Source organism: Mustela nigripes, chromosome 1 (genome assembly GCF_022355385.1).
Source record: "Mustela nigripes isolate SB6536 chromosome 1, MUSNIG.SB6536, whole genome shotgun sequence".
NCBI lineage: Eukaryota > Metazoa > Chordata > Mammalia > Carnivora > Mustelidae > Mustela > Mustela nigripes.
In genome coordinates, this window is record NC_081557.1 from 268,456,331 (window position 1) to 268,483,907 (window position 27,577).

The 27,577-nt window shown below is 40.6% G+C and overlaps 1 protein-coding gene across 2 annotated transcripts in view; it reads right to left on the bottom strand.

Annotated features, from left to right (window-relative positions):
* Positions 1–27,577, bottom strand: part of PRKG2 (protein kinase cGMP-dependent 2) — a 97,780-nt gene that overhangs the window by 46,636 nt on the left and 23,567 nt on the right. For both annotated transcript variants that reach the window (XM_059385798.1, XM_059385792.1), the window contains exons 3-8: positions 19,120–19,286; positions 14,919–15,032; positions 13,404–13,509; positions 9,767–9,830; positions 2,532–2,609; positions 709–803 (exon numbers count right to left, since the gene is read on the bottom strand). In XM_059385798.1, coding sequence (XP_059241781.1) covers positions 709–803; positions 2,532–2,609; positions 9,767–9,830; positions 13,404–13,509; positions 14,919–15,032; positions 19,120–19,286 — 624 coding nt within the window. The remainder of the gene's footprint in view (positions 1–708; positions 804–2,531; positions 2,610–9,766; positions 9,831–13,403; positions 13,510–14,918; positions 15,033–19,119; positions 19,287–27,577) is intronic.

Genomic DNA, 27,577 nt, shown 5'->3' on the forward strand with positions numbered 1-27,577 from the left:
CAAGAAGCGATTCTAAACTCTAATTTCATCTTTTATAAAGTTATTTATAGTTAAGAAAATCTGGGTTTTTTTAGACTTGAGGTTGTTTTCTGAGTCCCAGGAAGTACACAGTGTCTTCTAAGACGTTTGATTGATCTTTTTAAACATTTCTTCCATAAGTCGGATCAAGAGTAGATAAATTCATCCCTCAAAAGACCTAAGGTTCAGGTCGAAGTTCTGTACACACTATTTTGAGTTATTTCTTAAAACTTGCAGAATGAGGCAATAAAAGTTCTTAATATTGCTTTTGGCATAATGATTTTAAAGCACACGAAATATGTAAAGTCATTATTTGATCATTTTTTAAGAAGGGGGAAAAGACAATATTTCAAACTTTGGAAATATAAAAACTTGCAAAGGGAAATTGTGATTCTCATGTCTTTTGTCTCTTTCTCTCACACGCTTTTCAACTGAAGAGTCTAACAGAACACCAATTTTACTTTCACTAGCAACTTTAAGACTTCCCCATTTCTTTTCTGTGCAAAATCAGTCCACTTATTTTGTGCATAGCAATGAAATTTCTAGCACCCAGTTTAAATTTTTGGTTTAATCCCTGAATATTTGCTGACATCAATTGGTAGCTCAATTTGACATCTCTAACGGGAGTAGTTACACATGTAAGGCAATCAAAGAATTATTTAAGTATGGCCCAGGAATTCATGGATTTACCTGATAAGAGCTTTTTCCCCAAAGTATTCTCCTTTCTGCAGTGTTTTTATCAGTTGTGGCTGATCATGGCCCTCTGTGCTCTGGGTGACTTTTACCTAAATGATGTAAAACAATTAAAAAGAGAGAGAGAAAAAGAAAAAAATGAGAATCTGGACACACATCCATTCAGTCAGACCCTTCGGATCTATGAACCTTTGACTGAAATAAGGAACCAGACAAGCCTTTGCTTTGAGTTTGCGGCAGTTAGCACAGTCTTGCTACGGTCAACTCGTCTGGAGGGACCGAGAGAACCTGTGACTAACAACCAAATGACTCCCAGCCTGTGAGAGGAAGATCTTCCGTTCAAATCCTACCTCTCAAAGCTAGAATTTTTTATGTGAATCCAGCGATTCCTTCCGAGAGATACTCAAGGAAAGTAATTTCAAACCATAAGATACTCTTCATCTCCGGAAACAAACGGAGGGTTTCTGGGGGGTGGGGTGGGGGGGGGAGGGGGTGGCCGGTTTCAGACGCTGGGGAGGGTGCGGGCGATGGGGGCGCTGTGGATGGTGTAAGACTCATGAACCACAGACCTGTGCCCCTGAAACGAATAATACTTTATATGTTAGTAAAAAAATAATAATTTCAAAAATCCAAAGACAGTGGACAAGTAATCAAGAATAAGGCTACATATCAGAAGTTCTGAATCCGGTGGCCTCGACTGACTTACTGAATCCTGCACACCCGCTAAAATGGTTGCAAAATGTGGATCTGGAGAAGGGTCATCGCGCTCATAGGTGTCTTGGTGTGACCCATTCCCATGGCAGAACCAAACAAAAAACATCAGTGTTCCTTGTTTGTGGCTAGAACTATGCCAAATCAACAGGATAACAAGGGTTGCTTCATGTTGAATAGAGATTCTGATTAGCATTTATGAAAGTCACAATGAATTAAAATTTAAAAAAAAAAACAATAAATGTTATTTGTTTATTAGTCAGAATGCTTTCAAAGCATGGGGTCCAGGTTTGGGAGAAATGACAAGTGTTTCTAAGTGTTGAAGAGTTTCCGAGGTTTGAAGTTATTTTGTTAATCTTGTTTTCCTTCCCTGGGTGCCCAGGCTAAGTTCAACCACAAGTCGGTTTGCAAAGGGCCGTGCCTGACTCTGATGACACCCTTCCGTGGAAGAAAGGACGTCGTAAAATCCAACAGGTTGCACACGGGTGCTCAAGCTTCTCTCTACCATTCAATACTCCGCTAACGCCCTGTATCTCAGGAATACTGTAGAGAGTCAGCATGGGAACAAGTGGTAACATGTCACCACTCAATATCTAAGTAAAGGAAAAGGCCTCCTGCATATACACCAGCATAAATTTTCATCGGCATCTGAACCAATGATATATGAACTGATGCCTGGAGCCATAGCCGTCTACAGCTTCACGGCCGGCCACTGTTGTCCTCAACTGCCGAGTTCATTTTCCGCACACCTGCCGCTTGTCACATCCGTTGGATGAAAAAATTTCCAGCCCTAATCTTGGACTCTTGGGCAGGTTGAGAAGGAGAGATAAAAGGGAACTTAGAAAGAAAGCAGTTATTTTATGCACTATGAAAAGTGTCCAAAGAAAATCAAGTGACATGCCCAGAATCACTAAGAAGTGACCTCTGAGCTAGAACCATCACAGGTCTCCTGCACCCCCCGGCCCAGTGCTCAGACCAAACCTCACGGACCTCTCCCGAACAGAAGCTCCTTCACTGTTCAGTGCAGAGGCTTCCCATAGCAGTAGTTCCCACTCTAGTTGGGACCGACTTCTTAAATTTGCTTTAAGTAAGCTTTAATTAATACTTACCTTTCCTTTCGCTAAGATGAAGAAGGTACTTCCTTCCTCGCCCTCTCTGATAATGTAATCTCCTTTGTCATAGTACTCCTGTTGGGACGAGAGAGAAAGAAAATGTTCAATCCAGTGGAGATGCAGAGATGAAGGCATAAATGAAACCGAACTCCTCGTGTCTGGCACGAGCATTCCATGCCCATTTCTTTTATTTGTTGTTTACCGTCACTGCAATCATCTTGAACCTTGTAGTCATAAGCTGTAGAAAAAGTAAGGAGACTTTTCCTTTATTATGTGCATTTATGGTTATCTTTTCCAGAGAAAATTCACCTAAAAGACTGACTTTCAGGCATGAAGACTAAAGAGCATGAAGAGAAATGAGAGAAAAGCCATGACCTCTGGTGCACAGGGGAGCTTCCGCCTCAGTGATGGAAGTGCAAGCGGCCCAGTGATCAGTCCCAGTCTGAAACTGGGACTAGAGCCCAGAAAAAGATGACCAAAAGCGTTGAAAATATTAGCCTCAGTGGACTGTAAGAATATCAGCCTCACTTTCTAATTCCTTGAAGAGCAAAGGCTGGGAAAATTCTACCTACAGAATAAGTAGCCCTTTATTATGGATTCTTCAAAAAAATTTATCATCATAGAAGATCAACATTAGAACTTTTCACATGTAAATTATGTTCTTCTGTGTAGGTTTATCCTCATGAAATCTCAATTTGTCACTTATCTCTCTATGTGTCTGTAAGCAGAGAATTCTAGTAATCAATCCGTTTGTCGCTGAAAGAACAACTCAGTCTCAGAAAACAAAAGATCTTAAGGTGCCTGGGTGGCTCAGTGAGTTAAAGCCTCTGCCTTCGGCTCAGGTCATGATCCCAGGGTCCTGGGATCGAGCCCCACAGCAGGTTCTCTGCTCAGCGGGAAGCCTGCTTCCTCCTCTCTCTCTCTCTCTCTCTGTCTGCCTCTCTGCCTACTTGTGATCTCTGTCTGTCAAATGAATAAATAAATCTTTAAAGAAAAATGAAAGAAAACAAAAGATGGATAAAACCGTCTACCTCTACTTCATTTTAACATTGTCTCAAAGTCAGAGAACCAAAATGGATCTCGTAATTATTTATACAAATAAAAATGGGCTTGTTTAATTTCTTTAAAAAGGTGTAATTAATGACAAAATAGCTCTCTCTTATTTTTCTTTTAGATTTGAAAATAAAATCCAAACATAACTACTTCTGTGTCTGCTGTATTTCAATATTCTTTTTGGTCATTTATGCTTAAAAGCTATTTACATTTTGAAATAAATATGACTCCTAATACGAATAAACATACCCTTTATTTATAGAGCACTATGTACATTTTATAAGACACTTCAACATCTCATGGAAAGGAGCAGAGCATCTCGGGGAGGAAGTACTTTGAAGCCAAACACATGTCGATTCAACTCCCAGTTCTGCTTTGAATTTCACATCCATCAACCCATAAAGTTCAAATAAGAATATTTACCTTCACAGATTTAGAGAAGCACATTAGTTCTCTACTGCTGCTGTACCAAATAACCACACACTTCTTAGTGGCTGCGAACAACCCCCATTGATTATCTCACAGTTTCTGTGTGTCAAAGAGTCCAAGGTGACCTGGATTTTTCTGTCAGGGCCTCCTAAGACTGAACTCAAAGCGTCAAGCAGACTGATTCCTTCTGGAGGTTCTGGGGGAAAAGCCACTTTCAAGCTCCATCATATTGCTGGCAGAATTCAGTTTCTAGGACAAGGCCTCATTTCCATGCTGGCTGTCAGCCCCTCAGTTCTTAGAGACCGCTCTGAGGTCCTCGCCCAGAGCCCCTGTGCTTTATGACCAACAATGGCTCATCAAGTCCTGCTCAGACTTGAAAGATCCCTGACTTCCACTTCCGCTACCTCTCTCTGACTCCAGCCAGAGAAAATTCTCAGCTTTTAAGAGATCATGCAATTATATTCCTCCCACCTAGATCATCCAGAATAACCTCCTTATTTTAAGGTCCTGAATCTTAATTACATCTCCCCATTCTCTTTGGCCATGTAACATAACATATTCACACATCCCAGGGATTCGAGTCTGGGACATCTGGGGGGGGGGAGGTCCATTCTGCCTACTACAATAAACCAATTAAAGACCATGTTTTGGTGCATTAAAAGCGTCTGAAACATAGTAAATAATTAATGGTTGTCATATTGAGGAAGAAGATGTTTAGGATTTGCTTAACTGTTAGTTCAATTTTTGGGCCTCAGTTTGCTTTTCTATAGAATTACAATGGCATGACCTGTCACACCTAGTGCTGAGACAGTTTATCTAAAGCATCTGATAGCGCATTTGATAAACACTAGGAACCGGGTGACTCTGCATTCCTAGGAAAGACCTGTGAGCTGGTCATCAAAGCCTTCCTTGGTGTACATGGCTGCCCAGATGGACTGCGCTCCCCAAGCTCCCTGTTAGCTGTAGCATGTCACTAAATTCTAGCTAAAAGAACCTGAGCTGGAGTGATGGGAGCCACGCTGGGCGAGGTCCGTGAGCTGTTGCGGATGTGTCCTCACTGAGAGATCTTGGGAGAGGGGTCATCTAGCCGGGAGCTTGAATGCCTGAATGACTCCTTGTACCCTCCCTGGGCTGTTATGCGAGCAAGAGACAAACCTCCACTTTATCTGGGAATGATATCGGAGTTTCTTGTATCCCAGTTAACTTACTCCAACTCTCTATTCTCTCCCATTCTAGCTTTATCGCAAACCTTCGCCACATACAAGCTCCACTGAACAGTTGAGCCTTGGTGTTTAATGAGTGACCCCACTACACAGTTCAGCGCTTTCATTATGCAGCTACTGTTCAGTTCTCTTTCACCGGATGCTGGCGTCCTGCTAGATGTCCCTGCTACAGACAGTCCGCCCTGCAGTCTCTCCAGTGCCCACCCCACTCTCGGGTTCCACTACCCACATGGAGCAGAAAGAACACGGAGAATTTCCAAAGTGCCGGTAGGCTGTGCTTCCGTTATTACAAAGCCTTTGGTGTGTGCAGATGTGCAGCTTTAATTCCTGTCAGTCAGGGAGGCTAAAACGAAGCTTGAAAGGGAACACTGAGAAAGAGCTTTATTGTTTCTTAAGGGGCAAACTTCCTAGCGGTATTTTTCCTAGGGCTGGTTCTTTGTCACCCAAAACCATGGGAGGAAGATAAATAATACCTCCCAGTGTGTTGACAGTAACTTCACAGATCAGAAAAGGCTGTGGATGTAGGTCAGACCAAAAATATATAGTGGTAAGTACAGGCTCTGATGCTAGACTGGCCAGTGTCTGTCAACCAGGGAGCACAGCCGGTCCAGCCAGGGTGGTCACCGAGACCAAAAAGAGAAATGCAAACAGTGTGGTTATTGTCCTGTGGTTACATTGCAAAGGGGTCCCTTATAGGACCAAAAAGCCATGGACCCCATCCTCTGAAGCAATGATTTTCAAGCATTTTCACTCTGACTCAGAGCAAAAAATACATTTTACATGTGCACCCAAATGCACCAATGCAAGCATACACACATACAGACATTTTATAAAATTGAAGTATATTTACATAACACTTACACTTACTACTCTGATATTTTTAAAAATGTTCCTCCAAATTAATTTCTGGATCTACTAATGACTTGTGACCCTGAATCTGAAAAAGATATTTTAAAAGAAGTTGTAATGGAAACCCTGAGAGTAGTTACTGGGGGTAGAACAAGAGGGCAAACTAAGCGAGCCAATCCCAGGGCAGACTAAGAGGTAGAGGTCAGAAGACGACCATACAAACAGCAGTAGTTAAAGCTAAAAAGTTTTTTTCACTGTAAAGAAAATGCTCCTTGTGTGATATCGAGAAAATGTTAGAGACTGAATGCCTATGAATAATATATACCAAACAGAAGCAAACCTCAAGGTGATGGAGAAAAAGGACTAAGAAGCAAGCTCATAGCTTGTGGCTAGAAATCTTCATTACGAAGTACTGACGTTACACAATCAGACGTACCACACACACACACACACACACACACACACACACTCCTGGAATCATGTGACTCTGTAGCCACGTTGGTTGTTTAAAAAACTGCATACAGTTATTTGGGTTGTTACCAACAACTCTTTGTTTGTCCAAGCAGGATGGTTAAAACACCCCAGAAATCTCAAAGCAACCGCATGTGGATCAGGCTGCTCTTACCAACCAGTCCGGTAAAATTTCCTCATTTCCAAGGAACTGGAGCCTGCAAAATGAAAACCAACAGGAATTCCTCTATCTTGGGGTGAGCCAACTGTCTAGAACCCTGTAACTGAAACGGCGTTGAAGGAGCCTTAGAGATCTGGCCAACACGCCCTGATTTTGTGGGTGAGGAGACCCTAGTGCCACCGTCCCTGATGGACAGTTCTGAGTGACAGAAGCTCGACCTTGGGACTAGTGAACTTTCTGTGACACTCGGCAGCCCTGCCTGTAGCAAACGGGTCCATGAACAGGCAAAATGCACAATTATCTCAACTGTCTTATGACTCCGGATGTAATCACTAAAATGAGAAAAAACCCTGGTTCGTGCCGGTGTTATGCAGGAACTCTAAGAAAGAAAGCTAGCCTTTCTAAAAAGTTATGAAAAATGGAAAATTCCTGAATAAAGGGATAGACTGTGGTAAACTCTAAACATGTGCTCTATCCATAACTTTAAACCAGTGCCTCCCAAACTCTAATATGTGTAAGAATTGCATATCCAGTGTTGAAGTGTGAATTTCTGGGCCGGTACCCAGAGTTTCTAATTCAGGAGGCACAAGGTGGTACCTGGGAATCTGCCTTTCAAGCAGCACCACAGGTGATGTGGGTCAAGGGCAGCGACCGTCCACAGGAGCTCCCCCCGCCCCGCCTCCCCACTCCTGCTACACCTCCAGCTTCAGGAAAGGTGGCACGTCAGAGTCCTAGAGCAGAGGGTCACTGCGTCAAGTAGCAAAGCTCTGTATCAAAGCATGCGGTGACATCTGGGTCAACCACTGTCAGAGCCCACGCCTCTGCGCGCGGGAACAGAAACCTGTCCCTCGCCCGTGCTCCACGCCGCGCGACAGCAGAATTCACAGGGTCACCTTCAGGACCACTCCCGCCCGCCCCGCACTCGGAACCTGCGTCCGGCTGCGTGACGGCCACCAGTCACCCCTTGCAGGTGCCGGTCCCGCTTTCCCATCAGAACACCAGAAGAGGGGCACCGGGCGCCTCCCTCTCGAGCTGACTGCGCGGGGTTAAGCTGAAGCAAGAAGCGCTGCCGGGTGACCAGGGCATCGCGGCCGTCGGTCCGGGCGCTCAGGAGGCATCGCGGCCGTCGGTCGGGGCGCTCAGGCGGCAAAGTCTTCACATCATCCCAGACCAACGGCTTGCTGACGAGGAATTCCCGTATCCCTTCCCTGCCCCCACAGAAAAATCCCAAACCTCCCAAATCAGTTCCTGAACAGCAGGCCAGATTCGGCCTGTTTTGTCCCAAAGGCTACGGCGCCGGTTTGCGCGGCGGCCGGTCCCGGACTCGGCGGCCGCTCCGTTAGAAGCCCGGGGCCTTGGTGATGGGCTGCGGCCAGGCCCCTGCTGATGCGTCATGAGTCCGAGCTACACTGGTGACTTATGTGCTTTTCTTCGGGCTCAACAGACCCCGTCACTCCCTTGCTAATCACTTTTACACTTGAGACTTCTCACGCGCTACACAGACACGTTTGTTCACCAGGTATGAATAAAGGCCCTTTATAAACGGTGCTGCTGTCTGCAAATGCGGAGATATAATAAAGCCTTTCTGGGGTGTTTTGAAAGATGAGAACCTTCAAACTCAAATTGTGCGTTAATTAATACTGGATTTGCATTCCCATCTGTATATTCTGTAGCCAGTGCCTGTGGCTGCAATAAATATGTCTGATTTACCATTTATTTTTAATGATAGTAAATTTTAGTATTTGCTGTCAGCACGGAATCCCCCTCTGGTGAATATACTCTATTAGTATTATATTAAAAACAGATTTCCTCAGTTAACAAAAAATATATAGGGCTACTCCAGCTTTAAAACACATACACACACACTCTCAGAAATTAGGATGAATTATTAATTTGTAACATCTGGGAATGGGTTATGTTACATTGGGAAAATCCCAAGAGAGGCAGGGCAAGCCGTCCTCTTGAAAATGACTTCATATCTGAACACTCTGGGGACACAAGGCCAGGCACTGTGTCATCATGGCCTGTACTTGACAAACGGCTGGACAGGTTCCTTGAATGGTGTATGGAAACATCACTGGGGTGACTTACACGTAAGGATAAACCGTCATGCTCCTTCTCAACAGACATTAGTTGACACCGTATATCGTGACTGACGGAGGCATGAATCTGTCAACAGTCAGTCTTGTTGGGATTTTTATGTTTCCCACTGAGAACAGCTTTATAAAAGCTTAAAGTCGGCATGTGATTTCTCTCCTATTCCTTACTTCCTTTAAATTCTGTAAAAGCCGTTTTGGCGCCAGTGAAACTGCCCCCCCCCCCCAAAAGTCAGAGAGAAAGGACTTGCGTTGCATTTTAATCTCTGACATCTGAAGGGTTCTCATCTAACGCGTGTCATTAGAATCTAAGGTACATGTTGTAAACGCTTTCTTCACAAAAAGACTTGACTAGTCTTGGACTAGAACCAACCCTTTGGGCGATGCCTCCTATGAGTCTTTGAACACATTCCAATATGCTGTTTTCCCCTAGATGTTAAAATACGTAAAGTGCTCCTTAAATGCAAGGGTTTTTAAATGTCTTTTCATGGTGTCGAGTTTTCAGGTACGGGGTTGTTTCATAGCCTGACTCAGAAGGCTGTTCCCGAAAGCTCCGAAATATCCTTCTCTACTTCACCACCCTAAGCTTCTCTGACTGCTTTATATTGGGAAAACTCTACATGGGATTGTGATGTTAACTGCAGAAAATCAAATGCCCTCAAGTAAGGCGGATCAGGTCTGTAAAATATGTGAAAAAGATTAAAGTATGTAAATCAAATGTCACTTTACACATGCAAATCCAACTTTATACAATCCAGGAGTCACCGAAACCCATCCCAGCCCCTCAACTCCCTGTGAGGTGGTCTAAGGTTTTTCACAACAGAAACAGACTCCTGGTCTCTGTAAACTGGCAACTTACCATCTTTTCCTTGTTATGCCTTTACAGTGCTAATAACAGCTAGATTCCATAGTCTTTTAATGAAAAGTTTTCTTTCCTTTATAATTTCTTACCACTTCCAAGCAGTCAATGATCTTGGTTAGTTTATCTTCAGGTAAATTCTTCAGCAAGGATACACTTCAAAATTAAAAAGAAACCTTTAGTTATCTTCCTGAATTAAACCATAAATATGCACCTACATGTAGTTCAAAAAAATTTTCCCTGCATCTAAAAAAATTTAATGCACTTAATTTTTCCAAAGTAAACCTCCAAAATATAGCACACATAAATAACTGAATTTCAAAGAAACTGAAATTATAAGACCACATGCAATTATAGATATTTATCATAGGCGAATACATAAAGATAGTTAAGATGCCATAAAAAGAAAAAAATCAAATTTTTTCTGTTTGGGGAAAAAACAACACTTTATATTTGTTGTTGGTTTTCAGAGTGAATCACATCCAGAAATGTGCTTCCCTCCACATCTCAGTATCTCTTTTTTTAGCACGAAAAGGAGCTCGGCTTCCAGAAGAGGATCCGATTTTCATCTAAATCCTTGTAATTAAGTAAAGGCTGAATCCAGAGGGGAATGCAGGAATTAACATGGAAATGACCTTTGATGATTAGTCATACTGTACTGTCTTTTAAAATTAATGGTAGCCAGGGACAATGAATTGGAACATTTTACAAACAATAATGATATGCAGAGGATGAAGTAGGATACTGGAAATTATTATTTGAGAAAAAAAATATATCAGGGGTGCCTGGGTGGCTTCAGCTCAGGTCATGATCCCAGGGTCCTTGCGTTGAGCCCTAAGTCATCGCCAAGCTTCCTCCTCAGTGGGGAATCTGCTTCTCCCTCTCTCTCTGTTCTCACCCCTAGTTATGTTCATGCTCTCTCAAATTAATAAAATCTTTTAAAAAATCAGAAATTCCACACAGTATGATTAACCAGTCAAATGGTTAAATTATTAGAAATTTCTCTTCTACCTTACCTTACCCACTTTTACTCAGGACTGTTGATATAAGATAAATTCTTTCATACCATCTAAAATTTGACATCTCTCGGGAAAAAAATGATGCTACTCCAAAACTGCATGATTGGATCTATTTTTGAAAAGAGAGCTCGCCCTAGACTGACCCTTGCACAGAGAGGCACAGAGAGGCACACCGTCAGCAGATGGAGATACGAGTGTACAGAATCCTTTGTCGTTGGAAAACACTAGAGCGCGCCCCCACGGGACAAGAGCTGACCACACTGCCGTAGAGTCAGGTAACCGCACACTACCACAGGAGGAACGGCCGAACTCACTGGGTGACGTAGAAAAAAATACTGAATAAAAAATTGAGTCACTTTAGGGGAAATACCCAATAGTGCAATTGCTGGGTCATAGGGCAGTTCTATTTATGATCTCCCTGATATGAGGAAGTGGTGATGCAACATGGGGGCTTAGGTGGGTAGCAGAAGAATCAATGAAACAAGATGGGATTGGGAGGGAGACAAGCCATAAGTGACTCTTAATCTCACAAAACAAACTGAGGGGTGCTGGGGGGAGGGGGGTTGGGAGAAGGGGGTGGGGTTATGGACACTGGGGAGGGTATGTGCTATGGTGAGTGCTGTGAAGTGTGTAAACCTGGGGATTCACAGACCTGTACCCCTGGGGATAAAAATATATGTTTATAAAACATAAAATATTAAAAAAAAATGAGTCACAAAAGACAGACCTTTTTTTTTTTAAAAAAAAAGTTCAAAAATGGGTTAAATCAAGCTATAGGCAAAGTAATAAAGAAAACCAAGGAATGAGGACTAAGCTTCCGAATGCAGACCGCTCCCACGCAGAGGCAGGTGGAGGCCGGGAGGTGAGTGGGGGAGCATGTGAGAGCCACCAACGAAGCTGTCAATGTCCCAGGTCTTGGTCTGGACAGGGAGGAGCTCGGGGACACTCATTTTGTGTGTTTCATAACTTACATAAGTACTGTACACCCTTTACACATATATTACACACTTCATAGTAAGGACATGTAGATGGAAAAGGAGCTCACTGTGTGTCATGAAACCAAGTGAAACATCTTTCTCTAATCTCCCTCCTATGAATGAAAAGGTAAAGAAAGAGTAACCGGACTCTTCACTGGCTGACACACGCTCGTGGTGAACGTTCTGCCTCTGGTCCAGGCTGGGGTCTCTCATGTGGGTGAAAATTCTCTCCTGTAAACCTGCTACCCTTGGGGATTAGTGAGGAGACTGGTCTGAGGAAAAATCTCTAGTCTGTTTTCCTTCTATAAAGAAAGAGATCAGGTCTACCTGGGTCTCCACTGAGCCAGTGTTTAGGGCCTGGTAATAAGGATGTGACGAATGAGCATGAACACGGGAACGGAAGGAAGAAAGAAGGGGAAAGGTTTATGTGCTAGTACATTCTCTGAGCTCCTTCCACTAGACAGAAGACTCTAGACTCCAGGGAACGACATGAGTACCTAGTGGCTCAAGCTTTATCTCACGTGCTCAAAGGCAGTTCACAAGCCCTGGCTGATTTATTTACCCCTTCTTGGCCCTTGCGTGACTGTAGTTCATTCGCTTTTTAGTGCTGACCTGAGTTGCTCAGTTGTTGGATTTTTAGGTCACCTGTACTCGGGCAGACCCCACTACGCGTCAGCCGGGATGTTGGCTGGCAATTCAGGAAGGTGCCTGCTTACTGCTGCTGAAGCTCTTGGCCAGGAGGCAGTGTGAACTGTGGAGGATAGATCAGCAAGATTCTATAGGAAAACCCTTCACACCTACAATGTCCCATTGATTAGCAATGCATTTATTCACTATTTATTGAGTTCTTACTATATACTAGGTACTACGCCAGCTCTAAAGTCATTGGCTTTGCAGGCTAGTTGTGCAAGATAAAATCACTGTAATTAAAAAGAGCTCACAATTATTATTATTATAATTATTATCACCATCACTTATCATAGGTAACACAGTGTGTACTACAGCTGTAGAGACTGTCAAATCTCCCACAAAGAAACATGGAAATGGTTTAAATAAAGAATTTATATTCTCCAAAAAATATCTGTTTATAGTCATAACTGGCTTTTACAGTGAGATACGTATTTGCTTCTCTATGAATTAATGCATCTGAGTTTTGGTGGGGGGGGGGTTACAGAATAGCTCACAAAATATGTTCCAAGGAACTGTGTCATTATGACAAATATAGTAACATTTCTGGCAAGTTAATTTGCTACAAATAATAATAATTCGGAAGACGGGGTGGTTATACAAACGAGAAAACATGTCTCCGGGAAAGCAATTAAAGACAGTAAAATACGTTAATTTTAATATTATTTTAACCAAGGCATTACTAGGAAAACTGTCTTTTGCTATCCACTTCCAAATTATAGAATGTGTTTCAAAGTCAACTGAGCAACCGGGGTGAATATTCTGGAATTTTTTGCCCATTCTTTTACATCGTGTACGACAACCCTGACAACACAAGGGCAAATTCAGTGAAAGGAAAAAATCAGCGTGCAGGGCCAACTGGGATTCAATATAATGTTTTTACCCAGTGGCATTTACTGCAAGGGAATACTTTTGCTCCAGTGGTTTAGTCATGTAGAAAATGCTTAAATGAGAAAGGCTACGGTAAAATGATCATTGTGGTAAAACCTACATGTCCACAATAAGGCCCTCACCTTCTGCTCTTTGCGCCCGTGCGTCATTCTTACCTCCTGAGGAAGGTTCTGTACTGTTCGTCTCTAGCTTGAGCCGTCCTTCTCATTATGTTCTGGAACACCTCTCGATCTAGTGCCCATGTTTTAACGTTGGTAATAGCTTTCGAGAAATCAAGAAAATAATAAAATATTGTTTAGTCCCACATTAAGAAAACACTCCATAATGTTAATCAATACATTTTTCATGTATTCTCATAAAATGATATTTCTTGGAAAATGCATTATTTAACATGCAAATGGAAGGAAGCAGTGACATAAATCGTGGGCAATTTCATAAAATCATCTTTGGCTTTGAAATGAACCATGATTTGGAAGTGAGTAGCAAAGATTTCCTCTCTAATTATGTTTTGCTTAGGATGACATCAAAATTAGTTTGCAATTCCTAATTACATACTACATCATCAGGATGTAGTTCAGATTTATGCTGCGATACAAGAGAAAACCAGCCAGCTTGTAGCTAGATCAGAGAGCAAAGAATTCACAAGTCGATAATTGGAAGTTTAAGATCTCTCAGTGTATGAGTATGTTTTTATATCTTTTTATGTTGTTCAGACATTGTAGCTAATGAGAGCCAATATATTTTAAGGATCTCTATGGTTACTTTTGTATAAAGTGCATACAAATCATTTTCATAGAGATTATGCAAGACAGTTTTTGAGACAATTTTTTTATAGGAAAGACATGGAAAGCAAGAATAAAATCTAAAAAAGAAGAAGAGCAGAAGTTGCAGCTCTAAGAGATCTAGATTAAATTATATTTGCACTTTTTTTTTAAGAAGTAATGAGAGCCTATAAAAAAAATCAAGACCCAAAGCTTTGGTTTCCCAAACTTTGGAGCAACTTAGGTTTATCTTGGCATTCTTGTTAAAAATACAGATGCCCAGGCTCCATTGCCAAAGATCTTGACTGAGGTTTGGAGTAAAGTCCCAGAATCTGCATTGTTATCAAATCCTGCAGCAATTCTGAGATGCCCCCGCCAGTCCTAAATACTGAGAAACACACCTAATTAACTCTGCCCAAGATTACCATGAATGAAATCAATAAAAACAGGAACGCTTAAATTAATCCCAGAAGTCACTCATGAAACTCTCACCAATTAATTCTCATCCCTTTTGATATTTATATATTTTCCTTAGTTTCATTAATTTTTCTGGTTTATAATATGATCAGAACATCATGGAGAATGAAAGGCAAATATTCTGGATGAACCAAAGGCAGATGTTTACACAGTTAAAAAAAAAAAAGTGAAGTGGCAATTAAAGCAAATATTGGAATAATTCAATAATATGAAGCTATTTTCATATTTTATATACAGGCACCTGATGGAAAGGTTCTCTTAATTTGAATTGTTTAGATGAGTGCTTTCAATATAAATGCTGTAAGCACTCATTTCTATTAATAAGAGCACGTGAGGCACCATGAAAGACAAAAATACTCAGCAGGCCATAGTGACTCAGATTGTCATAAGCATTGGGTAATGATTCAAAAATACAACATTTTATCCCGTTACCTTTCACGGAGGCAGTTCTTGTACAGTTGTATAAAATGGCTAGTTCCCCAAACGTGGTCCACATAGGGATGGATGATAGAAATTTCTCCCCTTGGAACACCTCTAGTCGGCCCTCTGTCAGTCAGAATTAAAGAAAAACACAAATGATCAAAACCCATCTGGATTCCATAATTGCAGAAGTAAGACCATCTGAAAGTACACAAAGCACACCAGCAAGATATCTTATGATTCTCGTTACAATATTGTGGTGGAGAGTGTAGACTGATAGCAACTTGGCCATGTTAGCTGATCACCCTGAAAGAAAGAGTTATCTACTTCGTCTGAGGTTTTTTGCCGGTAATGGGAGTACTAGAACTAGTACTGACTTCACACAGTGGTTGTGAGAATTAAATATGGTAATAGAGGTGGGGAACTTAGAATAAAGGCTAACACATACTAAATGCTGTATTAGTGTTTGCTGCTGTTAATATTATTATCATTGTTACAAAGTTCTTTCTCTGAAGCAGTGGATGGCAAGTGTTGTATTTGAAATACTTTCTACCCCATGAAAACGTGGCACATAAAACTATTTCTCTTGTGCAAGAAACACAACAATCCCTGTATGTCTGTATGTCTTGAAAACACAGCGGAGCTGCTCGCAATAACAGGAGGACTAGCTTGTCCTCCCTGAGCAGTGCACCGGCCCTGGAGTCTGACCGTCCAGCACTGACCGATCATCGGCTGTGTGACCCTGGGCAAGGAACGTCACCTTGCGTCCACTGTGGTCTTCCCCTCAATCCTTGAAATGAATTAATAAATGGAAGTTGATAAGAAAAATGCTTGAAAAAAACAGCATCAGGGGAATTAGAAGACAAGCCACAGACTGGGAGAAAATATTTTTGCAAAAGACACATCTGATAAAAGAATGTTTTGCAAAATATACAAAGAGTTCTTACAACTCAACAAAAAGAAAACAAGCAGTCTCATTTGAAAATGGGCCAAAGAGTTTAACAGACATTCTCAAAGGAAGAGATACAGATGGCAAATCAACATATGAAATGATGCTCCACATCCTATGTCATCAGAGAAATGCAAATTAAAACAACAGTAAAATGCTACCACACACCCGGTAGAATGACAAAAATCTGGAACACCAAATTTGGTGAGGACACCAAATGTTAGTGCAGATGTGGAGCAAGAGGCATGCTCCTCCACTGCTGATGGAGACACAACATGGGACAGTCACTCTGGAAGACAGTGTGGTAATGCCTTACGATATTAAACATAAGAGTTTGCCGTACAATGCAGCAGGTGCCCTCTTTAGTATTTACCCAAAGGAGTTCAAAACTCAGGTCCACGTAAAGACCTGAACACGGATGTTTATAGCAGCTTTATTTGTAACTGCCAGCACTGAGAAATGGCCGAGATGTCCTTCAACGGATGAACAAACTGTGGTCCATCCCGACAATGGGATATTACTCAGTGCTTAAAATGAAAGGAGCTATCAAGCCAGGAAAAGACCAGGAGGAAACTTAAGTGCACACGACTACGTGAAAGAAGTGAATCCGAAAGGGCTACACAGTCATGATTCCAGCAATATGATATTCTGGAAAAGGGAAACGATGCAGAAAAATAGAGAGGTTAGTGGTGGCCAGGCATGGCGTTGGCTGAGATGAACAGGTGGAGAGCAGAGAATTTTTAGGGCAGTGAGAAATGCTCTGCATGGAATTATAATGTTAGGTTCCATGTCACTAGACATTTGCCTAAATCCACAGAAGGCGCAACACCAAGAGCAAACCCTAAGATGACTCTGATGATGTATCAATATAGGTTCATCCTTGGTTAAAAAAAAAAAAAAAAAAAAAAGGACCATTCTGGTCAGCGATGTCGATAATGGTGTAAGCTATGCATGTGTGGGGAGAGAGGAGGGCGGAAAATCTCTGTATCTCCCTCTCAAATTTGTTGCAAACCTAAAATAGCTCTTAAAAAAAGTTTTGTCTTATAAACATGAGACAAGGTCTGACACTAATCTTGATCTGGGCAACCGCCGAGGCAAGGGGAAGACAGCAAACTCCTCACAATTCCTTTGCCTGGTGATTCTCTCCTTTCCCTTTGAACAAGTGTGAATCTAACCTTGCCTAACAAACAGTCATGTGCTAGAAAGACCTACATTCTTAAAGGAAGAAAGATGGTGGGGTCGTTCTCTTTCCCTTGGAGAATTACTCTTTCCTTCTCCTAGTTCACCACCAAGCCGCTCTGGGTCACCTCTCTCCAGCCAGCCATTCACCAAATCGGATTTGAGTACCAGGAGTTGGTCCAACAGCCTTCGAGACAGTGTGGACAAAACCCAGAAGATACTTGCTCTGATAGAACTTAAATTGTAGTAAAAAATACACTCTGTTTGGGCTCCAAATCTTACAGACATGATACAAAATTTAATAATTTCTCATTACAACTAAATTCTACTCCATTGAAAGCACTTAGTGGTACCGTTGAGTTGATATCATGGATTGTCATGCATTTCAAGTTTTTTTTTTTAATTGATGATGACTCATGGTACTTGAGCAATACTGAAGAATTATATGGAATATCAAAAGTTTAAGCCAAATATGCTTTTACTATGGACTATTCATGCTGTATGTTATAAAGGGGAGATTTTGAATTAATTTGCTCAATGACATCAGGCAAGTCAGTCCTGAGATAATACTGTAATCAATTCAAATAAGAAACGGCCCAATTTTCATTGTTCTGTGTGCTCTAGCCCTGGTATCTATGACTGTGTTGAAACCAGTTTCTGGCCTAACTCTTCTCTGCTCTCGCCTTTCACTGGAGTCACTGGCAAGGAACCTGATGGGCTGACATGAGCTTCTCATCCTTTCCTAGTATGTTCCATGAAAATTTGCTGAGTTAATGATCTATCTCTTCTTGTCAGAATTTCTGGTGTTGCTAACGTAGAAGTGAAATGGCCAAGGGAAAAGCTGAAAGAGGGGGAAATTGCTCCGGATCTCTGTCCCTAAAAACTTGGAGGCTAGCTAAATTCAGACCATATTTCACTTCCTGGGTAGAATAATTACTTGAGAATCACTGTATAATTTTAAGGGTGTCTACAAAGATGTTTACAGCAAATAAACACCAATATTTATGGAACTAGAGTGTCTGAAGGATCAAAGTATATGAAAACAATCTTTCATACGGTTATAACTAGAATATTACATGCTTATTAACTAGTTTGGATAGGCAACTTCTGCCCCATCCCTAAGGCCCTAAGGAAACAAGGATCATAAAAGCGTTCTTAGATTGCCAGGAACTAGCAGTAGAAAATAAAAGGCCACAGGAAAACTCAGTTTACACTCCATTTGGTTAAGCTGCTTTAACTTCCTCCCTAAAACTCAAAAAGTGGGTGATTCAGAATTTGATAAGGTGTTCAATAAGCGTATACCCTGTTCAGATCATGTCTTGCTTTTGTATCTAAAATAACTTTAAGTACCATATAAGGCATGCATTTGATATGCATTTAAGAAATCCTTTGCTTATCTGATTTTTAAAATCTATCCAGCAGGTAAACATGTTCCTATAGGATATATGTAGAAAATTGAAATGGTTCTTAAAACACCAGTGTTAATCTTCAGGCATTCCATTTGAGTCATGTGCACTTACATGTACCTAAATTATCTTTTAAAGTCATTCATATATAACCAAAGTACTTCACAGAACCATAAAAAACACTGTTTTCCTTATCCTGCTGCAACAAGCTAAAACTGTCCACATAAGCAGCAATATTTTGAATAGAAGCGCCTTCTTGTAGCCGAGTAAGTGGCACTGTGACTGAGGGTACCGGCTCAAGCCAGACTGCCTACGTCTGCACTCCACCTCCACCACGAGGGAGCTCCGTGGCCTTTCTGAAGTCACTGAACTTCTCTGCTCCAAGTCCACGTTCGGAATACGGAGATAACAGCACGTGCCTAACAGAGTTGGTGGGACGGTGACAGGAGATCCCTCTAGTAACGCTCAACAGCGGCCTGACATAGAAAAAGCATTCAGTAAACATCACCATCACCAGAATGATTAGATCGACCTTGTTACTATTTCAAGAACTCAGATCTGTGATGTTGTGTATACACAGAGCAACTGGTTTTGCACTTTGATAAATGTTTGTAAAAAATCATAAGACAGTAGGCAAAGTATTTATTGTATGATACCTGGAAAAACCCGTGAAACCCACCTGCTAGCACAAAGATGTGGTTTCCTGGTTCTCCTTGCTTAATAATGTAACTGCCTTGCTGGTAGTTCCTCCCGTACATGCACTCCACCATGTCTTTGATCTGCTGAGGATCCAGTCTCTTTAGAAACTGGTTTTTATTAAGGGCATCTGTAATGAGCTTCTTCTCACTGGCGTAATGGGAAAGAGATGAAAAATGACATTGATGAAAACCATGTTTTGTTGCTTAGATTTACTTTATTTAGATTTCTAATATTACCACCTAGGTACTTACCACTTTTCCGGGAGGGACAAATTTTCTTCTGGCCTCGCCCACACAGACCCTGATAACTACCATACTTCACATATAAAACCTTTAAAAATATTTTGAATAGTTTTCGGTAATTGACATTATATCAGTTTTATCACTCCTGGCTGTCATCATCACAAATGCAGCCTCTCTCAAGATCTCTAGGTTAACACAGTTAATAATATTAGTAATAGTAATGGATACATGATTTTTTTAGACGGAGAGAAAATCTGGCTGGTCGAAGGTCGTTTAAGAGACTATAACAAAGGATGCATTTATTCATGTACACTTACATGCATAATGCCTATAGTAGAAGTTATTTTATACTTTATTTAATCTTCCTGTAAGATAATTACTGTTCCTACTTTCTGTAAAAATGGACTAAAAAGTCAGAAGCAACTTAATACCCCTAGGATTTCAATCTAAGTCCATGGGTCGGAAGACTATTGCCTCTTCTGAGCTATTAGAAGTCAGCCCCTTTGGGACTTGCTAGGTTCGATCAGAAACAGAGGGTGATGGTGGCAGGCTGGGTTCACCTACGTTTTGACCTTCAGTATGTCTAGACTAGACAGAACATACATTTCCAATCTCATAACCTAGTCATTTCCCAAATCCAAGGCCCTCTTGTTGATAGTCCTTGAACATTCTGTTTTCTTTTGGAAAAGAAGTAGCTCAAAATAATTACCCAAACTTCCTCACCGTAAATTTAAAAAGTTTTAATTAACATACTTTTCCATAGTTATCATAGAACTATTGAGCTGGCAGGAAAGCGACCTCGTGGGCTAAGTTAGAATCCCTGCACCACACACTTGCTTTCAGTCAAACTCAGTGTGATTTCTAAAAATAAGGGTTTCTTTTCTGTATCTTTCCTTCAAACTCTCTCCTGCCACTAGCTTTCCTGTTTCAAAACTTGTCATATTTTTCTAGACAGAAAGTTCTCAAACATAAGTAAAATTCCATGGATTGCCTCCTTCCTGGATGGCCCCACCCATCAGATCATGAGGTTATGGAAAGAAGACACAACAGAGAGATTCCTTCTGCTCTCCAGTGACTCCATCACCCTCGGAGCCACACTAACTCTTTGAGTACCTGGAGAGCTTACCTCCTGCTGCAACTAACCTATCATCAAACCTGTCATGTCTCTTTACAAAAATATCAGTGACTCATTTCAGTTTCCCTTTTCAAGGATGTCACCACGGTCCAAGAGAAAAACTTGGGTCTGTACAATGTTAATAGCTTCTTTTTTAAAAAGAGTTTTCAGCTTCTAGCCTCTTTCCCTGTAGTCGATTCTATACTTGATTATCAGATTATTCTTGCTAAAAACTGACTTCATCTGATCTCATTTTCCCCTCATCTGCTGAAGCCAATAATTCACTCAGCTGATATATATCGAGAAAATACATTGACAACATGTTCTTCTCAGAGCAAGCATCTGAACAATGCCAAAACAGCTCCAGCTTTCACAGGCCTTCAATACTCTCCTAACATCCCAGCCAGTGTTTCATCAATGCCCACAGAGCCTAATTTCCCAAAATATGTTCCAAGAAGTGCTCTTCCTTTATGAGCAAAAGTGTGCTGAGTTGAACAATTTTGGAAATTCACAATGCATACTTTCCAAGTTCAAAGAAATCTTCCAGTAAACGAATCTCTTAAACCAATGTTTCCAAACCTCAGAGTCTTCTTTATTTATTTCTTCTTTTGGCTTAACTTCTATGAACATTCCATGGAAGCAGTCTGAAAACCCTTTTGACCGTAGAAGAAAAGCAACATCCCACAATCTGGTATTCACCATTTCACACCACATGACTCCACTTCATCCATCCAGTATTTACTTGCAAAAAAAACCCTTTGCTTCAGTAGGCTGGTATCCTCATGGCCTCATATGCCTGCCAGCTTTATCGTTAGACTGAGCCTCTGTTTTCTCCTCCAACTTAATTTCTTCTTCCCTCGATCAGCTCAAGCTTTATAATTCTCCCTTTATGATCTAGCCGACCTGCCCAGGTGCAGGTGTGTAGCTCACACAATCCTTTAAGTCTATTCTAAACTCCTAGAGTATTGTATCCATGTCTATTCAATTCAACAAACTTTATCAAACATTTACTTGGGGCGTAAAAATTAACTAAGCATGGCCCATGATCTCAAAAAGTTTCCAAATCCTTTTAACTTAATTGAGTGTATAACCCTATTATAACATCCTACCAATAGAAAAGGGTTCTCTCTATAACTTTTTCTCCAAACAAGATTAAAATTCTTTTTTTTTTAATTTTTAGAAAGATTTTATTTATTTATTTGACATAGAGAGGGGGAGGAGAGCAAACACAAGCAGGGGGAGCAGCAGGCAGAGGGATAAGCAGGCTCTCTGTTGAGTAAGGAGCCCAATGTGGGACTCGATCACAAGACCCTTGGATCATGACCTGAGCCAAAGACAGCAGCTTAACCAAATGAGCCACCCAGGTGCCCCAAATTATAAATTCTTGAAGGAATGGGTCTTCTCTTGAAATGTCTAAGAGGCAGCATACAGCAGTGACTAAGAGTATGAACTTGGCCACTCCTTCTCCAACAATGATAGACCAACTGTTACCAAAACAACTGTCCCTGCTCACACAGTACAACTCCAAGAGCTAAAGTAGATATTTACAAATTTGTTTGAAAGCACTGGACACCTATCAACATAACCACAGCTTGAAAAGCTGTTATCGACAAGAAAATATGAGCTTGATATTCACCTCTGCTTTTCCCTTCAAGGCATTTGTTGATTTGTACCCAGCACTGAGCAGAGTTTTGGCAATCTCAAAGGACTAGGAAGACCAAAGTTAATGTTCAAGGCACACCGTGAAGGAAGAATGCTGGTAAACACCCAGGATTTCAGAGGGGTCATCCATAAGGCTGTACCGAGAGAAAGAATCAGCCCAAAAGAGGCTAGCTCTGGAAAAAGACAGAACACAAACTTCAAAGTGTCAAATCCCATTTTGGTTAAAATGATTTGTTCCTAGCCTGACTGCCTGCCACAAGCAAAGAAAAGTGTTTTCTCCAGGATATTCACAAAATTTAGAGACTCAAATTTTCTCTAGAGCTTTCCCCTAAAGAGTACATGGTAAAACATCAGGCATACCAAGAGAAAAGACCAAATGAGTGAAGACCAAGAGAAAAAAAAAAGAGAACAATAGAAAGAGACCTAACAGGTCAACATATTGTAGGTATCAGATACAGAATTTCAAATAATCTTATCCAAAGAAAACCATACCTAAGACCATCATAGTCAGATTAATGAAAACCAAACAGAAATGGGAAACCTGGGATGCAACTGGAGAAGAGACAATTACCTCACACAACTAGTAAATAAGTTACGGGGTTAGGTGACTTACGCCTCGACTGAAATAAAAGAAGCCAGAAGACAATGGGCTCTCCAAAGAGCTTCACGATGCCTATTTCCACTATCTTAACCCAGTGAAAATAGCCTTCAAACGTAAAAGCAAAATGAATACATTTCAAAATGGCACTCCATTGACAACAGACTCACAATGTTGGAGAGCTCCAGACAGAAACAACCCCAGATGGAAACTACTAGATGCTAGAAGGAAGAAACAGCAACGGACAAAGAAGGCATCCATGACCAAAGGAAGCTCATCTTTACAAAAGTAACAGCAACACCTCAAGGATTTTAAAATGTTTGAGAACAACAGTGAAGCTGTGCGTGGGGTGGACGAGATGGCAGTAAACATAATTTAAGGTCCAGGAAGTGATAAAAGCACTAAACTATTATTAGAAATTTACTAAATTAAGGAAGCATGTTATACTTTAGGGTAACCCTTATAAGATGAGCCAAACAATATTTAACTAGAAAGCTAACAGAAAAGAAAATGGAAAAATAATATGCATCTAATCAACCCTAGAAAATGTCAAGAAAGTAAAGAAAAAGAAACTATAGAAGTGTAACAAATAAGAAACAAATAGTACTATGGTAATAAGCAAATATTTATATTTACATTAAAGATACATATACTAAACACTGCAATTTAAAGAAAAGACTGTCAGATTGAAAAATAAAATAAAAGGGAAATATGAAACGCGTGTTACTTATAAGAAGCATTCCTTAAAGATAAGGATACAGAAAGGCTGGAAGTAAGAAAGTAGAAAGAGATATTTATATATTATAAACACCAATTACAAAGAAAATGTTTCTTGATATAGGTAACTAGAAAAACACATTTCTAGAAATAAAGATGGATATTTCATATTGATATGATCAGGAAATACAGGTATTCTAAATCTGTATGCAATTAATTAGATAGCATCACAATACAAAAAACAAAATTGGCAAAAATAAAAGAATAAACTAATCCACAATTCTTTTGGGAGATTTTAATACATCCCTTTAAGTAACTAACAGGACAAGAGACAAAAGTCAGTCAGAACACGGTTTTAAATAGGTGACTATGAAACGTAATTTCTTGACCTCACTGATACTTCACTTAGATGATTACATTTGGGGCACTGGGTGGCTCAGCTGGTTAAGGGTCCACTCTTGCTTTTGGCTCAGGTCATGATCTCAGGACTGTGCATCAGGTTCTGCACTGGGCATGGAGCCTGCTTTAGATTCTCTCTCTCCCTCTCCCTCTCCCCACCCCCAGCTTCCTCTCCAAAAATAAAGTAAATGATTGCATTCAACAAATTCAGAATACACACTCTTCTCAATGCATGAAAACTTTAATGAATATTGATGATATGGTGAACCCTAATGCACGTCTCAGCAACAGAGTATGTTCTTTGAATAGCAGAATGAAGCTAGAAATCAGCAACAAAAAATAATCAAAAAATTCTCAAATGTTTGAGAATTGAGCAACACATTTTTTGAGCAATATATTTCTTTATTTTATTTTATTTTATTTTCTGTAAGAGAGTGCATGCTTGAGCAGAGACACGGGGGAAGGTAGTGGGCAGAGGGAGAGGGAAAGAGAATCTCAAGCAGGTTCCACACTCAGCATAGAGTAGAACGCAAGGCTTGATCTCACGACCCTCGATCACGACCTGAGCTGAAACAAGAGTTAGACGTTTAACCAACTCAGCCACCCAGGTGCCCCAAGTAATACATTTCTAAATCACCCACCGATCAGTGATCAAATCATAAAGAAAATCAAAGAGTAGGGCGCCTGGGTGGCTCAGTGGGTTGAGCCGCTGCCTTCGGCTCAGGTCATGATCTCAGGGTCCTGGGATCGAGTCCCGCATGGGGCTCTCTGCTTAGCGGGGGGCCTGCTTCCTCCTCTCTCTCTCTGCCTGCCTCTCCATCTACTTGTGATTTCTCTCTGTCAAATAAATACATAAAATCTTAAAAAAAAAAAATCAAAGAGTATTTTGAAATAAATGATAAAAGTGTGACATACCAAAACTTATGAGATGTACATAAGTCATGCTAAGAAGGAAACTTACCTTATTAAATAGATTTATTAGGAAAGAAGAAGATAAAATCAAATAAATGTTAGAGAAAAAAAGCAGAGTGAGCTAAAAAAAGGGGGGGGGAAGAAAATAAACATTAAAATGAAAGCAGAAAATAGTAAAATAGAAAAAAAGTATAATGAAGAGAAACAACACAGCCCTCAATGGTTTCTTTAGAAAGACACAAAACTGAGGAATTCTCAGCAAGGCAAGGAGACAGACAGAATAATTATCAATCTTAAAAATAAGGGATCCATCACTGCAGATATTACAGATATAAAAAGAAATGATTGGATATATAGTATAATCAACTTCTGAAAATTAAGTGAAATGAAAAACCTTGAGAAAAATATAATAAACCATGTATGACAAAAGAAGAAGCAAAAAAAGTGTTTAGCAATTAGAAAAATTGAACCAAAAATAAAAACGGTCTCACAAAAGGAATTCTAAATCCAACCACTAAGTTTTTCAGACACTGAAGGAAAAAATAACATTAATCTTACATAATCTTTTTCAGAAAATAAAAAAGAAGAATTCTTACCACCTTATTTTAGAGTATGAGAATAGGCTGATAATAAAACTCACAGCACAAGAAAGAAAAATTAATGCGATTCACGATTTAGAAAAAATAAAGATAAAAATAAATTTAGTAAAGGGGCGCCTGGGTGGCTCAGTGGGTTAAGCCTCTGCCTTCGGCTCAGGTCATGATCCCAGGGTACGGGGATCAAGCCCTGCATCAGGCTCTCTGCTCAGTGGGGAGCCTGCTTCCCCTCTTTGTCTACCTGCCTCTCTGCCTACTGTGATCTCTGCCTGTCAAATAAATTTAAAAATCTTTTAAAAAAATCAGTAAAATCTTATTGGATGCAGAAAAAGCATTTGATAAAAGTAAACACCTGTATATTATTTCTAAATTTTAAAAAAGTTCTTAGCAAATTAGGAATAGAGTGGAATGGAATTTCATTAATCTGATTAAAGATTATGTATAGAACAAAACAAAAACAGAAAGCATTATATCACATGGTAAAATATTGAAAGCCTTCCTCTAGGTATCAGAAATGAGACATTTTAATTTGACCCTGAACCAGAAGTCAAAGAAACACACAAACACACACACACACACACACACACACACAAAGAGAAAAAAAGAAAAAATACCAAATATGTAAATGTAGGATAAGAAGAAATAAACGTATCCTTCTTTCTAAAGACACGCTGTATAAGTAAAAGATTCAAAGGAATGTGTAGGTGAACTAACAGAATTAACAAGTGATTCCAACAACTGGATACAAGGTCCCCAAACAAATTCAATTTTATTTCTATATCCCAGCATCAAATAATTAAAAATGAAAAATTTTAAATTACATCACTTTAAAAAGATAACAAACCTCCAATATACAGGATCATATCTAACAAAACCGTGTTAAGACCTCTACAGAGAGAAGTACAGAATTTTAAGAGAAATGGAAGAAATGGAAGCATACACCATAGCTGTGGATGAGAAGACTAAATCTTTTAACCATGTCCGTGCTACTCAGATCAGGTTTGATGAAATCTCAGTCAAAATTCTGAAAAATTTTACGAAAATTAACAAGCTGATTCTAAAATTCTTGGTCATCAAGGCCCAAGAAAAGCCATCACAAGAGAGGAGAGCCGTAACACAGCTGGGAGACTTGAAGTAAAGGATGTCAACATTCCCTAGACATCACAGTAATGAAAAGAATAAACTCATGGCACAAGAAGGAACAGGAAGGCCTTTGGAACAGAGGAGAAAGTTCAAAAATCCACCTCCACGAACGAAGAGCCTTCACGTAGGGCACTAGTTGTACCACCGAGCTGTAGGGAAACCGGACATCAGTGGAAAGCACATATTCCTAAAACAGCTCACCCTTGTTAACGATCAAGGAAGAGGTAACCAAAGCCGTAGCCAGATACCGCAATGTACCCAGCGGAACGGCTAGAGCGGAAAAGCAAAACCAAAAACAAAAAACAACTGACAATGCCAAAGGCGCCGAGCAGGCAGAGTGACTTCATGCTAACAGGTTCCTGGACAGAGTCTGTGTGTGTTCACCTACTTCTTCGGAAGATTACGTGGCAATCTGTATCCCATGTGAACTTAGAGAGAACACAGTCCCCGGCATTTCCTCTCCTGGGTACAGAACCGCCATAACTCACACGCGTGCGACGGATGCGTATGTGCAGACACACGCGGATACAGACAGATACAGAGGGAGAGAGACAAGCAAAAACGTTCGTGGCCGCCTTGCTCAAAACTGCTAAACCGATCAAATGCTGACGATAGCAGAGTTGACAAACTGTGGCACAACATCCAATCAACACTGTATAGAGCTGATAATTAATAAGTCATTATTATTGATTGATAATTATTACTGCCACACACAATAACATAAGTGACTCTCACTATGTAAAACAAACAAGCTAGTCTATAAACCCATTAAGATAAAATTCAGAAATAAACTGGGGTGCTGGGTCGCTCAATTAAGCATGTGCCTTGGACTCAGGTCATGGTCTCGGGGTCCTGGGATCAGGCTCCACGTTGGGCTCCCTGCTCAGGGGGAGCCTGCTTCTCCCTCTGCCTCTGCCCCTCGCCCCAGCCATGCATGCTCTCTCGAATAAGTAAATCAAATCTTCAAAGAAGACAAAGATAGGCACAAAGTAATCTGTGAAAATCCTAACTGACCCTGGCTACCGGTGAGGTGGATAACGGTAGAGGTTAGAGGA